Here is a 14,255-nt window from a genome sequence, read left to right on the forward strand (position 1 = left end):
TTAAATAAATAAAAATTAAAAAAAAAAAGTTACGGGAAAAGTATGCCTCCCTTATATTGCCAATTCCCAGTTTCTCAAATGACACCAATTTTACAATTAGGGAATCAAGCCGCCCTTCACTTTGCCACCACTTGCAGAATCCCTGCAACAATCCAGCTTCACCTTTGAACTCCAGTCATTTTATGAGATGGTCTGGTTAACAGCAGACATCATTTACTATACGAAACTTAGAAAATATTCATTATACTTTTAATATTTAAAGCCAAATAACCTTAAATAAGCCTAGTATCCACTTATCTACAAGAAGGAAATTATACACAATTCCAGTACTAAATTCCAAAGTCCTAAAGCTTCAATAACCCACTCAAGGTTTTGGAACTAAGAGCTAGTAGGAAAATGAGCTGGTGTTAATATCAGCTCTGCCCAGACTTTTGGTAATCTATATGAATAATCCCAATTCACAGTTTTCATTCTGACTGTACCGGAAATGCTTTTTGCAACCCAACATATCTAAAAAGGTTTCATTCTAAGTAATGTAAGCCCTCCTCATGGCCTCAAAAGCCAAGGGTCAGAGGCCTTTATAATCCTCATTCCCATGAAGCCAACTTATTAGACTGGAAAGGATTTACAAAGCACTTGTTATAATGCATCCACAAGCAGTGATACCCTTAACAAGGGATATTCTGAAGCACAGCTCTTTAGACTACAACTGAAAATGGACATAAAAGCTACAAATATTTATTTGTTTCCTATATTGAGACCACATCTACTACTTTCCCTGGTTTCTCTTGATGTTTAAGGTTTCCCTCTTAGCTCCCTCTTAGCTCACTTACTAAGTTTTTATTCTCCTATAAAACTACTATAAAATCATTTCATAAAGACATTTCTTTGGAGCTTACTACTGAAAGTTAATTATTGCCATAAACTGACAATTCAAATACTTCTTAGGGAGCCAGTGAGACCCTAGGACCCCTTGGGGAATATTAAAAAGTATAAAACATGATCCATGCCCTCTAGGATCTAAATAGAAATATACTTATTGATTCAGAGAATGAGAAGGTAGCTTGAGAAGTCATTTTACACATACATAGGCAGGACTCCTGTCCTTTAAAATTCACCTCCAGAGAAGATCATAAATTTATTTTGGTAATCTTTTCACCATCACTATAATGAAAACCATCATTAGCAACAAGTTCCTTACACAACTACACTTTGCTTCAATTTAAACCTATTTTTCTCTTATTTTAGCATCAGAAGAGCTGGAAAACAGCTGGTTACCATTCCTAATAATGGATCCATTCACGTTTTTTGAAGAGTTATTAAGTTGCCTCTTAACTTTTCATTCTCCCAACCTTTCCTCATAGTTCTGACTTCCAATCATATAATCATCTTTTGAGTCTCCTCAGAAACCTCTCCAAGGTATCCTCATCCCCTCTAAGTTGAGGAACCTAGAAGTGGAAACAACACTCAAATAAGCGGGTGATCAGTGCCAGCATTATCTATATTAAAAGATGATGCCATCCCACCAGGATTCCTCAACATCACTTTTTTTTTTTTTACATCTTTATTGGAGTATAATTGCTTTACAATGGTGTGTTAGTTTCTGCTTTATAACACTCAACATCACTTTTAAAGCCCCAATTGGTACTTTTACAAAAATGTCCTTTGATGGCTCTTAAGACTTTCCTCTGCTGTACTTAAGTTAGCTTACTATTTTTCAACATTACTCAAAATTATCCTGCTAATAGTCTTCAACAACATAATAGCTTATGCGATACGTCCTTGCAAAGTGTTCCTAGAAGTTGTATGTATACCAAATTTTCAGTTCAACAAACATTCACTGATCACCTTCTTTATGAAAAGTCACCACTGTAAACAATATAAAACATAAATGAGGACTCAGAAATGGTCTGTGTCTTAAGGAAATCATAATCTAATGGGGGAAAGACAGACACAATCAAAAGTATTTACAACATAAAGTATTCTGGAGTAAATTCTTTAGGGGTAGGTATAAAGTACAGTAAGAAAACAGGAAAGAAGTTGAATTTCAGCTAGTAGTGGTATCTTGAAAGCTTCACGGAAGAGTTGGGATCTGGGGATCTGAACTGAGCCATGAAAGATGAATAAGTCAGAGGCAGGTCAAGATGGGAAACATTGTAAGGCAAAGGAAAGGCATTAGCAAAGGTATAAAGGCAGGTACACACAGACTGTGGAGAACATCTAATAGACTGGTAGTTCAATATGGCTGAAGCACTTTAAGTGAAAATGTGTGTTCAGGAGATACTGTACAAAATGTAGGAAATGTAGGCCAGCTAGATTATAAAGGGCTGGGAATTTTAAATCTTATTTTACATTCAGTGAGTAGTCAAAGGGTTTTAGGAATAAAGTGACAGAATCAGATCTGTATTTAAGAAAACCACTGACACCACTATACAGTGAAAAGGAAGGCAGAGAGACCGGTTAGGAGCTTATGGTTTTAATCCATGCAAAGGTAATGGAAATTTAAAGTAGGATGGTAAAAACAGAAAAACAGGGACACATTAAAGAAACAATACAATACTATCACAGACAAGCCTCAGAAATTTATTGGATGGGGTGAGAAGAGAAAGGGACTGAAGGTACCACAGTGCAGAGAGCATGAACAAGCCTTCAAATAGTTACAGATTTGGATTTGAATTCTAGCTCTGCCACTTACTAGCCATATGACTTAAGGAAATCTATTTAACGTGTCTGTACCTCGGTTTCTTCATCTGTAAAAGGCAGTGTATTAAGTATTTCAGCAGACCTTTTTTTTTTTTTTGTGCGGTACGCGGGCCTCTCACTGCCGCGGCCTCTCCCACCGCGGAGCACAGGCCCCGGACACGCAGGCTCAGCGGCCATGGCTCACGGGCCCAGCCGCTCCGCAGCATGCGGGATCCTTCCGGACCGGGGGCCCGAACCCGTGTCCCCTGCATCGGCAGGCGGACTCTCAACCACTGCGCCACCAGGGAAGCCCAAACCGTTTCTTTTTTTTTAGTGAGATAAAACAGAACTATATTTTTCCTCCTTAAGCATACTATCCTCTACTAGGTGAAGTTTAACTTGTTTTTGACTATTCTACTCGTGGTTATTTTTATTTCTCAAGTTAAGTTCCAACCTACAACTTAGCATTTCTTCTGTAATTAAATTGTTAGCTGCATTGATCTCCACAGACCAACACTTACTCTCCACTCTCCCTAAGCTAAAACTTGAGAACAAATGTCAAATAGCTACCAAGCACAGACTAATGAATCTGAACTTGGGGGCCAAGAACCCTGAAGAACCTCGGAGTTGTTTTAGGAAATCACGAAGTACTCATACTCAAAAAGATAAGGAACACTAGTTACAGGGACCAAGGGTAGCAACCCCACTATAGCTGCCTTGGCTTGACAGTTATGCAACTCATGAAGGCACTGCCTTCCTTGCTTACCTTCCTGCCTATTTACTGTCCTGTTCTTTTTATTCCCTTTTGTGCCTTATCGCTAATTACATTCTAGTTGGATACCAACGGTACCCACTGTTACCAAGACGTGTGACTGGCTTCACTTTGGTTCCACCTAGCTTACGATGAACTTGACACCCATACCAAAATCAAAAACATTCTAAAGTCAAGATTATAGCACTCGAACAGGTATATATGTGTACACATATATATGTATACCTCCAAGTAAAAAAACCTGTTACCTCGGTGGGGGAAAAAAAAAAAAAAGATTTAGCACTCCTGGCCTTACAATCTGAGTCCTAATAATAATTAGGGATTCCTCTGTACCAGGCAAAGTGCTAAGTACTCTGCATGCATAATTTCAATTAAGCCTCACAATAATCTTATGAAGCACAATTACCACTGATTTACAAATGAAGAAACTGAAGCACAGAGGGGTTAAGAAAGTTTTTCAAGGTCATTCAGCTAATAAATAGTGGAGCCAAGATTTGAACCCAGGCAGTCTGAACCCAGAGCCCATGGTCTTAATAAACTCTTAATTACTGTGCTGTACTATCTCACACTATTACAGATTACATAATGAGATTCTGTCCTTCCTTTGTAAAGGTATTTATATATGCACAAATAAAAAATCCTTGCTGGAGAAATTACAAAACGATTTCCTCATTAACTAAGCTTAAAGAGATGTTATCCACATGGTTTTACTGCTTATAATTAAGGGCAATAATCTAGGGACAATGTTGTATGCTTGTGTTTGATCTAAAATTCAGTCAATATTCATGGATGGACAGAAGTTGAATACAAGCACGTGTAAATATTTATTCCTTTAGGTGTAGATATTTATTACAGATACGTGTGATTAACTACTCCCCAGTTTTTAGAACTGAGATAGTACAAAGGAGAGCTTAGTGAAAAAAAATTTCTCCAAAAACACTCCTCACAAGTAATATTACTCCCCTAATTCAAGACAGAAAGCCACAATTACTTTGATGCTGTAAAATGAGAATGAAACAATGATGCTTGAGCAAAGCATGGACCATAAGGGTTGGATCTCTCTAAAACAATTCGAATGTTAGAAAGCTTCATAGCCCTTACTGATGAGAGACATCAAAACATCTACACCCAAACATTCCAACCAAACCCAAAACGCAGAAATGCAAGAAAACAGATAAAATATATGGAAAAAACTCCAACTCCAGAAATAAAGGGCAATTGAATAGATCCTACCCACTGGTGCCCCCCACAAGGCATTGCTGAAGCGATAATTAAAGGTAAAACAGCTGGGGAAATCCCTTTAGTCTATTTGTCCAACAGAAAAACAACTACTCATTTCAAAGAAAGGGGAATTTTCATAAGATTTAGCACTCCTGGCCTTACAATCTGAGTCCTAATAATAATTAGGGATTCCTCTGTACCAGGCAAAGTGCTAAGTACTCTGCATGCATAATTTCAATTAAGCCTCACAATAATCTTATGAAGCACAATTACCACTGATTTACAAATGAAGAAACTGAAGCACAGAGGGGTTAAGAAAGTTTTTCAAGGTCATTCAGCTAATAAATAGTGGAGCCAAGATTTGAACCCAGGCAGTCTGAACCCAGAGCCCATGGTCTTAATAAACTCTTAATTACTGTGCTGTACTATCTCACACTATTACAGATTACATAATGAGATTCTGTCCTTCCTTTGTAAAGGTATTTATATATGCACAAATAAAAAATCCTTGCTGGAGAAATTACAAAACGATTTCCTCATTAACTAAGCTTAAAGAGATGTTATCCACATGGTTTTACTGCTTATAATTAAGGGCAATAATCTAGGGACAATGTTGTATGCTTGTGTTTGATCTAAAATTCAGTCAATATTCATGGATGGACAGAAGTTGAATACAAGCACGTGTAAATATTTATTCCTTTAGGTGTAGATATTTATTACAGATACGTGTGATTAACTACTCCCCAGTTTTTAGAACTGAGATAGTACAAAGGAGAGCTTAGTGAAAAAAAATTTCTCCAAAAACACTCCTCACAAGTAATATTACTCCCCTAATTCAAGACAGAAAGCCACAATTACTTTGATGCTGTAAAATGAGAATGAAACAATGATGCTTGAGCAAAGCATGGACCATAAGGGTTGGATCTCTCTAAAACAATTCGAATGTTAGAAAGCTTCATAGCCCTTACTGATGAGAGACATCAAAACATCTACACCCAAACATTCCAACCAAACCCAAAACGCAGAAATGCAAGAAAACAGATAAAATATATGGAAAAAACTCCAACTCCAGAAATAAAGGGCAATTGAATAGATCCTACCCACTGGTGCCCCCCACAAGGCATTGCTGAAGCGATAATTAAAGGTAAAACAGCTGGGGAAATCCCTTTAGTCTATTTGTCCAACAGAAAAACAACTACTCATTTCAAAGAAAGGGGAATTTTCATACAAAGCACAGAAAACTGCCAACTAACTCTTACATTTGTATCTTTAACTGTTTCCTTAAAACTAAAACTCATTTTAGAATAGTTGCATTCAAAATCTAAAAAGTTAAACCAAGTTTGAACTCTAAGAAGTTTCATACAAATCCTACAAGGGGATTTATATCATCCAAAACAACTACAAGTCACACAACAGCATTCTTCTTTCAAATGTCTTAGTCTTTAAAAGCAAACGCCTAGCAGCACCTCCAGCCTCCTGGTTGGCTTCCCCGGGTGTGTAACCTGACAAGGTATAAAGCTCATTGAAATATTTAACAGTGGTGGTATGGATTTCTTTGGATAGATCAAGAAAAGCAGCTCATCCTTTTTAAAAACATAAAACCATTTTAAAAACCATTTTATGGGATGCCATTCCCTCAGTCCAAGTGTCTATTTCCTCAGGGCTTTCTCAGAGAACTTATGGAGGGGGAAAATGAAAAGGCTAACAAAAGGACCCCTTTTCTCTCCCTATTCCCAACATAATCCACCTCAGCCACAGGGCCAGTTGCATCCACACTGTCATAAATGCCAGCAATTAGAGAATTAGGCCATAAAACCACCCACCCAGGTATAAGAGCGCAGGCCTCCAGCTTTATTTCATGCATGCCATAAACTTCCTTCTTTCAGGCCTTCTTCACAACCAAGGAAATGACAATAACAACAACAAAAAAGTAGCCCTTTGTCCGCCTCATACTGATGTGATCAATGAAACCATCTAGGTCCAGGTGAAGGATTCAAGATCCCTTCTTCTTAATAAAGACTGCATTTCCTCTAGCATGGCACACATAGACCCGTTAAAGGACATGCTGTATTTCGAGCACTAACATAACACGAACTAGAGTGAAGCTACATTTTCCAGAAAAATTACTTTCCCTTCTTCTGAAACTGCTCTAGAAACCTAGCCAATTCCTGATCTTCTCAAGAAATACTGGAGGCTACAAGAGTATTCTTAATTAACTCAATAATTTCTAGATCTTCCTGCAGTCTTTTCTAATCAAAAAAGCTAATTCAAATATCAAAGTTAACTCTATGCTTTAAAATCTGATACAATTTAGGAACAATCAGTAATTTCATTTGATTGACTGTCTTCACAACCACAAAACCCCGAAGTCTGTGATTTACTCCATAAGCTTTTATTTATCAAGCTTTAAATCAATCTAGATAAGACCCAAACAAACACATTTTAATAGTAAACGCTTTAGCTTCCTTCTTCCTACTAGTGCCTATAGGGTTAAGAATCTGACTAAAATGTAGGTACCTCATGTCAGACTCATTAGTAATTTAACTTTCCTTAATTCCTGAAAATAACGTATGCAAACAAAAGAAGGTCCCATCCCAGCAATCCTAGAATAAATTCCTCCCAAAGTAGTGACAGTCACAAGGCTTCCCCCTTTCTCATAGGTCTATGCCACTGGGCTCTCCACCTTGGCAGAGGAAGAATGGAAAGAGACAAGATATTCACAAAAGGCCGGATTGAAGGCCTTCAGTTAAGTGCTAGAAGGAAGCTGAAGTTCTGTGCCAACACTAGTGGAATGTGGGCAGGCACAAAGAGATCTTAATTAGGAGACCTACAATTAAAACAGTGAGTCTCCAAAGGAGAGAGAGGCACTGCAGTCTGTTATGCCTCAGAGCAAGCGAAACAAGTGTTGCCACCCCCCACCAGCCGCAGGGCAAGGAAGGCAACGGGTGTTAAGCCTGCACAGCTGCTCTGTGGAAGGCCAGCTCCCAGGTGAGCAGAGATGGGAGGGGAGTCAAGATGGGAGTATTTTCTCTTCTCAACTTCCAATCAAAAGATCAATCACTATTTTGTGAACGATGATTTCCTACAAGAGCATATGCCTTAAGATAATTAGATGGAAGGTAGAGATGGGGACAAGTGATATTCCTGTCAGTGAAAGATGAAGAAAAGTTCTAAAGACTGCATTTGTGATGCTCAGTACAAACCAAACTACGTTTTAGAGTGTATTAACAACTACTCTCTGCAATGTAGGTACCATCACTTTGGATTTGTAAATACATTAGTGTACTGGATTTTTTTCATTTAAAAGCTCACACATCTAAAGGAATATACCACCTAGACTGAAAATAACTTCCCTTTTGGAGAGTCAGGAATCTACAATATTGAAAACATGAAAACAAATTTAGCCAAACAAGAGGGCCTCTCAACACCAGATAATGAGTTATACTTAAAATTTTATCTTCACTTTTCTTATAAATGAAATTGGTCAACTTCAGCAAAGAACTTTTTCCATAAAATCCTTACATTTTGTCCAATGAAAACTTTCCCACCAAGTTCAAATTTCTCTTCCCAATAATAATGGCAGTTTAATGGCAAATGTACACTGTGCCATTAAAAATTACCAAACAGGGCTTCCCTGGTGGCACAGTGGTTGAGAATCCGCCTGCCAATGCAGGGGACACGGGTTCCATCCCTGGTCCGGGAAGATCCCGCATGCCGTGGAGCAACTAAGCCTGTGCGCCACAACGACTGAGCCTGCGCTCTAGAGCCCGCAAGCCACAACTACTGAGCTCGCGTGCTACAACTACTGAAGCCCGCGCACCTAAAGCCCGTGCTCCGCAAGAAGAGAAGCCACCACAATGAGAAGACTGCGCACCGCAACGAAGAGTAGCCCCCGTTCGCCACAACTAGAGAAAGCCCGTGCACAGCAACAAAGACCCAATGCAGCCAAGAAAGAAAAAAAAAAAAAATTACCAAACAGGCTCACTGACTCTGACTTTTTAAATAAATTCAGAATAAGAAGTTCCGACCTGAGCAAATAATTAATATAACAGAGAGGAATCAGAATACTGGAGCAGAAAAGATTCCTGAGCTGACATTTAGCCCAACCTTTTCATTTTACTGATCGGAAATTTCAAGTTAAAAGTGAAACTGTCCAGACTGGCGAGTGACAGAGACGAGTGCGAGGAGAGCCCATGTCCATCGACTTTCACGCGGAGGGGCTTCTTCTAGTCTACTTGTGTTCTCTGCTTCACTTTCCTTCTGCCCAGCTCAGGATTAGCTGTGAAGGCAATGAAGGAGCAACTCCCACTCTTGGCACATATGCCCAACGAACATAAAAAAAAAAAAAAAAAAAAAAAAAAAAAACACCCCCCCCCCCCCAGGGGGCCAGTATCCAGGAATCCCACTTTCCCCTCTCTCTCCTTCACCACCGTTCTTAAGATGGAAACACCGAGAAGCTAAGAGAGGAAAAGCAACTTCAAACCAACAAAAAAAAAAAAAAAAAAAAAAAAAAAAATCACAGACACTCTCCCACTCCAGGACCACCATCTTTTCTAAGCCCAACCCAAGCGCCCACCTTAGTCCACCCGAACTAAACTGCCATTTCAAATACAGACAAATACATACCAATGCTGTGATTCGGTTTCCATTTATATCTAATCAAAGTTCGCCATGTTATGATCAGGGTGGAAATTCTGCTTTTAACATTTTGTGAGGTGGTAGGAATGGTAACTGGATTATGAAAGTAATAAAGATTACTTGCTGATAAATAGACCATTTCTGGGGTTCACATTAAAACAGCCCAAATTCTAGTCAACAGAGAGGATGCTGTACTATGTTTAATTAGATGGCAAAGTAGAGTCACATATATACCACCTGAGACAATCCTCAGAAAAGTGGGACCCTGACACCATGCAGGGGAAAGGGAAGGCGGAAAAGCAGACCTCTGTGATTTCTCACAGTGCTCAATCAAATAAAACTCTAATTCTACTTCATAACTGTCACACAAAAAGCCCAAATAGGGGATCAGCAACACCTACATATTTTTTAAATTAATCCCATCCTGACAGACCTTGGTCATGAAGAACTCTTACATGTAGTCATTACTCAGAGAGACATCAATCCCGAGGGAAGTTCAGAACCTATGGCAGTAAACGACAAATCTTCTATAGCTAAAGGAGTTTAAACAGGGAACTGATCTGCAAGTTCTGTCACCTTTCAACCACCTTAACTTAGTATTCAATAAGTATTAACTTACGTTTTGTTATGAAGTTATAGTCATTATTCACTTAAAGCGAACCAGAATTTAAAGAGGCTAGGATCCTTTTGGATCACAAACCATGTCTTCATGAATCCAGACAAGCCTTGATACAGATCTGTGAGCAACTTCTGAGAAACCATCTTTAGAACTCTATGTCAGTCCGTGGGAACCCTAAACCTCCTTGTTGGAACTTTATCATTGATTTGTAAGACTCTGTAACAAAATGCTTGGTTTCCACCTTGAAAACAACCAGGTCAAAGGATATAATCACATGGTTTAGTACTAAGCCATACCATGGGTTAGCACTCATGAATGCATACCATTAACCCATCCTAGATTAACTCAAACTACCACATAAAAGGCTTACCAATGGAACAACAGCTCATTCAAGCCTAATTCGGAAAAAATACTGAAGTTTAATGTAAGGAGTCAACCACTTTCCTCATAATGAAGAAGCAACTACTGTTCAGGCAAAAGTTTTAAAGAAAAAAAGTATTAATATGATCTTATTTGAAATGACTGCATTTCCTTGACAGGCTTTACACTACATACTACTGCTAAGCAAAATAATGCCAGTGGATGAGAAAATGTTAGCACCTGATTAAAACTTTAAAGGTGATTTGTCAAAGACCAACAGATAAAATATTCTGGTGCCCAGACATTAGGTCCCTGAATCCAGGTGGCTCTCTTTCTAACCAGTCTCTTGAAAAGCTATGATTGGAAGCTGTCAGCATAAAACTTTGCTTTTGAATATGTGATAACAACATTTGGAATGTGAACACTTGGTCCTTCAGTATAAAATAAATAAGCATGCTAAACAAGAAGAAAATGCTTCTCAGGATCCCCTTAAAAATAGACTAACTTCTCCTAATAGAGACTTTCTTATTATACTCAAATATACATGGGGCTAAAATTCTACATATAACCAGGCAAGTCTCAATTCTGAAAACAAGCAGGTAAATGAAATGTCAGTAAGTCTATTTTTTTTTTTTTTTTTTTTTTTTTTTTGCTGCTGTATCTTTTAAAAAAGCAAAATCAACTCACATTTAAGCACCAACTCCATGCAAGTAACCTGAACGGTTCAGTCTTTTTGTCATGTATGAGGCCTTTGGTTCTCCAACTACATGGGATCTGTGTTGTTAGCTTAAAAAATACAGAATTGGCCTTTCAAAAATAAAATAATAATCTACAGCAACCAATAAATAGTCTCAAACAACCCTGCTGACTGCAGCTGCCTTCTGAAGGCTGGGAAAAGGAGGTGGAGAGAGAGCAGAGAGAGGCAGGGAAAAGGGACGCTGCAGCTAGCTACATCGCAAGGAACACGCCCCCATCATGTCCTCCTTGCTCTGTCAGAAGGCGGGTTGTTGTCAGTCTCCTGATCAGGATGCCTTAGAAACGATTTAAAAAAGGAGGCAGGAAGACTAACAACTAAAAAATGCCAGCTCCTTGAAAGGAGGGGCCGGGGTCCCTGGGATCTCCTCCCTCCCCTTCTGCCCAGGATCTTTCTGTAGATCTAAAGGGGTGCGGGGCACAATAGGGGACGAGGGGTTTGCCCAGGATATTTTGTGTGCACCAACGGCAGAGCACGCAGGAAACGGCTGGTTGTTATCTTTCCCTTTCTGTTTCAATCAAGAGCACTCCAAAGCAGCAACCCCCTAACCCCCTCCGCTTCAGTCCCTAGCAGCTGCTCTTCCTCCTAGCATCCCCCATCCCATTCTCCCCCTTCCCCTATGATTCAAACTCCCCCTTCTGCATCCAATGTAAAACAAATGCGCAACGCCACTGGCTGAACCTGAACTCAACTTCCCTTCCCAGGGCAACTTTCCTTTTGGCTGAAGGGGGCTGAATAATGCCTATCAAAGCATCCCCATTCTCGCCCCAGTACTAAATGGGGAAGGGGCAAAGCTGGAGATCCTTCATCCACCTTGGGTCCCCCTCAAACAGATCAGAGAGAGAACGCTAACTCCTTCTAAGGAATAACTTTGCTTCATAAGCTCCTCATAACCCTCTTTCTCTCAACCAGAAGCAGCCACCACCACAGCACTACAGTAAAACTGTCCCTTATCTACTCTCCTCACCCCAACCCTGCTTCCCCCACCCCTTCCAAGCCCCAGGATTGGCCTAGGAAAAGGTGGATCAATAATGAAATGACGGAGAAAAGGAGAAGGGCGGGAGGGAGCTAGGTTTGAAGACTGCGTGCTCTCAGGCGCAGTGGGTGGGGTAGGAGAGCAGCTGCTTCCCCTGGGAGGATGCTGCCCAAGTACCCCACAAACACCGCCCCTCACGGGGGCCCCCTTCCCCAGAGCTGGAGGGAAAACCTGCCTCCTGTCCAGGGGGAATGGTGGAAAGCTGCTCTTCTCTGAGCCTAGCGGACAGTGGACAATTTTCCCCTCGAAGATGCCACTAATCCTTCATTCTAAATGAGGGAAAGGGTGGAGTGAAGGTAGAGTAATCCCCTGCTACCAATAGGCTAGAAACTGCAGCTCTGTAAAATGGGGGAAACAGACTGCTGTAGGAGGAGATCGCCGTTATCTTCAGAGGGAAAGAAGGCGAAGGGAGGCAAGGTGGAGAGGAAAGTAGCTTTTTCCTGGTGGGGAAGGGCGGGATGAGGGGAGGACCTCTCCGCTGGGGGTAGGGGGGGTGCGGGTGGAGGTGAAGAAGGGGGAGTGGCTGGTAGTGTAGGGACCTGGCCCGGGGACGGAGCGAGGGTTCATCAGGTTTTCAAAAGCAAGGTGCTACAAGGAACATCGGTCCCCAAGGGTGGGAGAAGAACGTGGCTTTGGATGAGGCCATCCCCCGAGAGATGCCCAAGAGGAAAACTGCCCCAGGAGTAAAACATCTGCCCAGAGAGGGAGGCGGGGATGTGGCGGGATCAAGTCTCTAGGAGGGAGGGAGGGAGGAATCTCGCTCGGATGAGGTAATCTGTGAAAGGGAGGAGGGGTTCAGTCCCGGGATGGGAAACCCGGGCGAGGGGTCTGTGCCAGAGGATGTGGGGAAGGGTCAGGGGAAGGAGGGTGGGGGGTCAAACGCCCGCGGCCAGATGGGTCCGAACCCCGGGGTGGGGACGCCTGGGGGCCTGCACCCCTGGATGGGGGTCCCGAGATGGGAGGGCCATCTGCCCCGGGTCAGGGACCCCAGGATGGTCCCCGAATTGGGATGCTCCACAATCCCGGATGGGGGAGGGGAGGGGGCTCCGCAGAGGGTCGAGACCCCGGACCTGGGGGTTCCTCGCCCCCTTACCTCTCCGCTGCCGCCTCCCCCGCCGCTCTCCCCAAACACGGCCCGGAACCGGCGCAGGTTGGTGCCGATGGCGGCCGAGACCTGCAGCGCCGCGTCGAAGCCCGGGCCCACCCGGAGCAGGGCCGGCCCAGAGGAGGCTGAGGACGATGACGAAGACGAAGACGAGGCGGACGACGAGGAGGCTGCCGAGGCGGCGGCCGCTCCCCCTGGAACCCCAACCCCGCCGCTTCCCGCCGCCGCCGCCGCCGCCGCCGCCGCCGCCGCCGCCGCGGCCGCCACAGCCGGGGGGGAGGGGGGCGCCCCGGGGCCGCCGCCGCCGACTAGGGGCCCGGGGGGAAGCAGCAGGGCCGGGACGCGTTGCCGCGGGGCGCCCCCTAGGCCCCGGCGCCCCCCGCCGCCGCCGCCCCCGGTGGTCCCGGGTCGGGCGGGGAAGCGCCACCGACAGCTGTGCGCCATGTTCGCCCCGTGAAGTGAAGCAGCGAGAGGGAGAGGCGACAACACAGGGGGGCGGGGAGGCGGAGGGGGGGGCCGTGGGCCCCGGAACCTGCCTGGCCCGCTCGGCGCCGCCCGGCCGCCTGCACCCCGTGGCCGCTATGCCGAGGGCCGGGCCGCGCCAGCCGGCCCAGCAAGCTGTATAGCGGGCTCGGGCCCGCGCTGCCGACGCCGGGCCGCGGCTACGCCATCCCGAGGCCCGGGCCGCAGCCTGCCGCCCGCCCGCCCGCCCCGCAACCTGGATAACTGCGTGCCCCGCCCTCCGGGAGCAGCATTACTCGGGAAAAGGAGGGGGGAAGGAAGCCCAGGAGCCCGACGCGGAGCGCGGGTTCCGGGGAGAGGGGGAGGGGCGAGGACTACGGAGAGGATGGAGGCGGAGGGAGGCCGGCCGCCTGCAGCCTCTAGAGCCGAGAGGCCGATTACACACGTTCCCGGGATGCGCTGGGAATCGAACCGCCCGGGAGAGCAGCTTCCAGTCTAACGCGGCTGCCGGGCCGGGGACGAGTGCGCCTTCTCCGCCTCGAGGCACGGATACGAGAGGGGTTAGCCCGGATTTAACGCTTCTAGAATAAAAGAGCCCTTATTGTG

General features: G+C 43.9%; 1 protein-coding gene across 1 annotated transcript in view; it reads right to left on the reverse strand.

The window, feature by feature from the left end:
- KMT2A (lysine methyltransferase 2A) overlaps positions 1-13,648 on the reverse strand; it is a 72,440-nt gene extending 58,792 nt beyond the window's left edge. The window contains 1 exon segment of the mRNA XM_007456314.1: positions 13,176-13,648. Within this exon segment, the coding sequence (XP_007456376.1) occupies positions 13,176-13,631 (456 nt within the window). The 5' untranslated portion in view covers positions 13,632-13,648.
- Positions 13,649-14,255: the final 607 nt, after the last annotated feature.

This window comes from Lipotes vexillifer, unplaced genomic scaffold (assembly GCF_000442215.2).
Source record: "Lipotes vexillifer unplaced genomic scaffold, Lipotes_vexillifer_v1.1 scaffold753, whole genome shotgun sequence".
NCBI classification, from domain to species: Eukaryota; Metazoa; Chordata; class Mammalia; order Artiodactyla; family Lipotidae; genus Lipotes; species Lipotes vexillifer.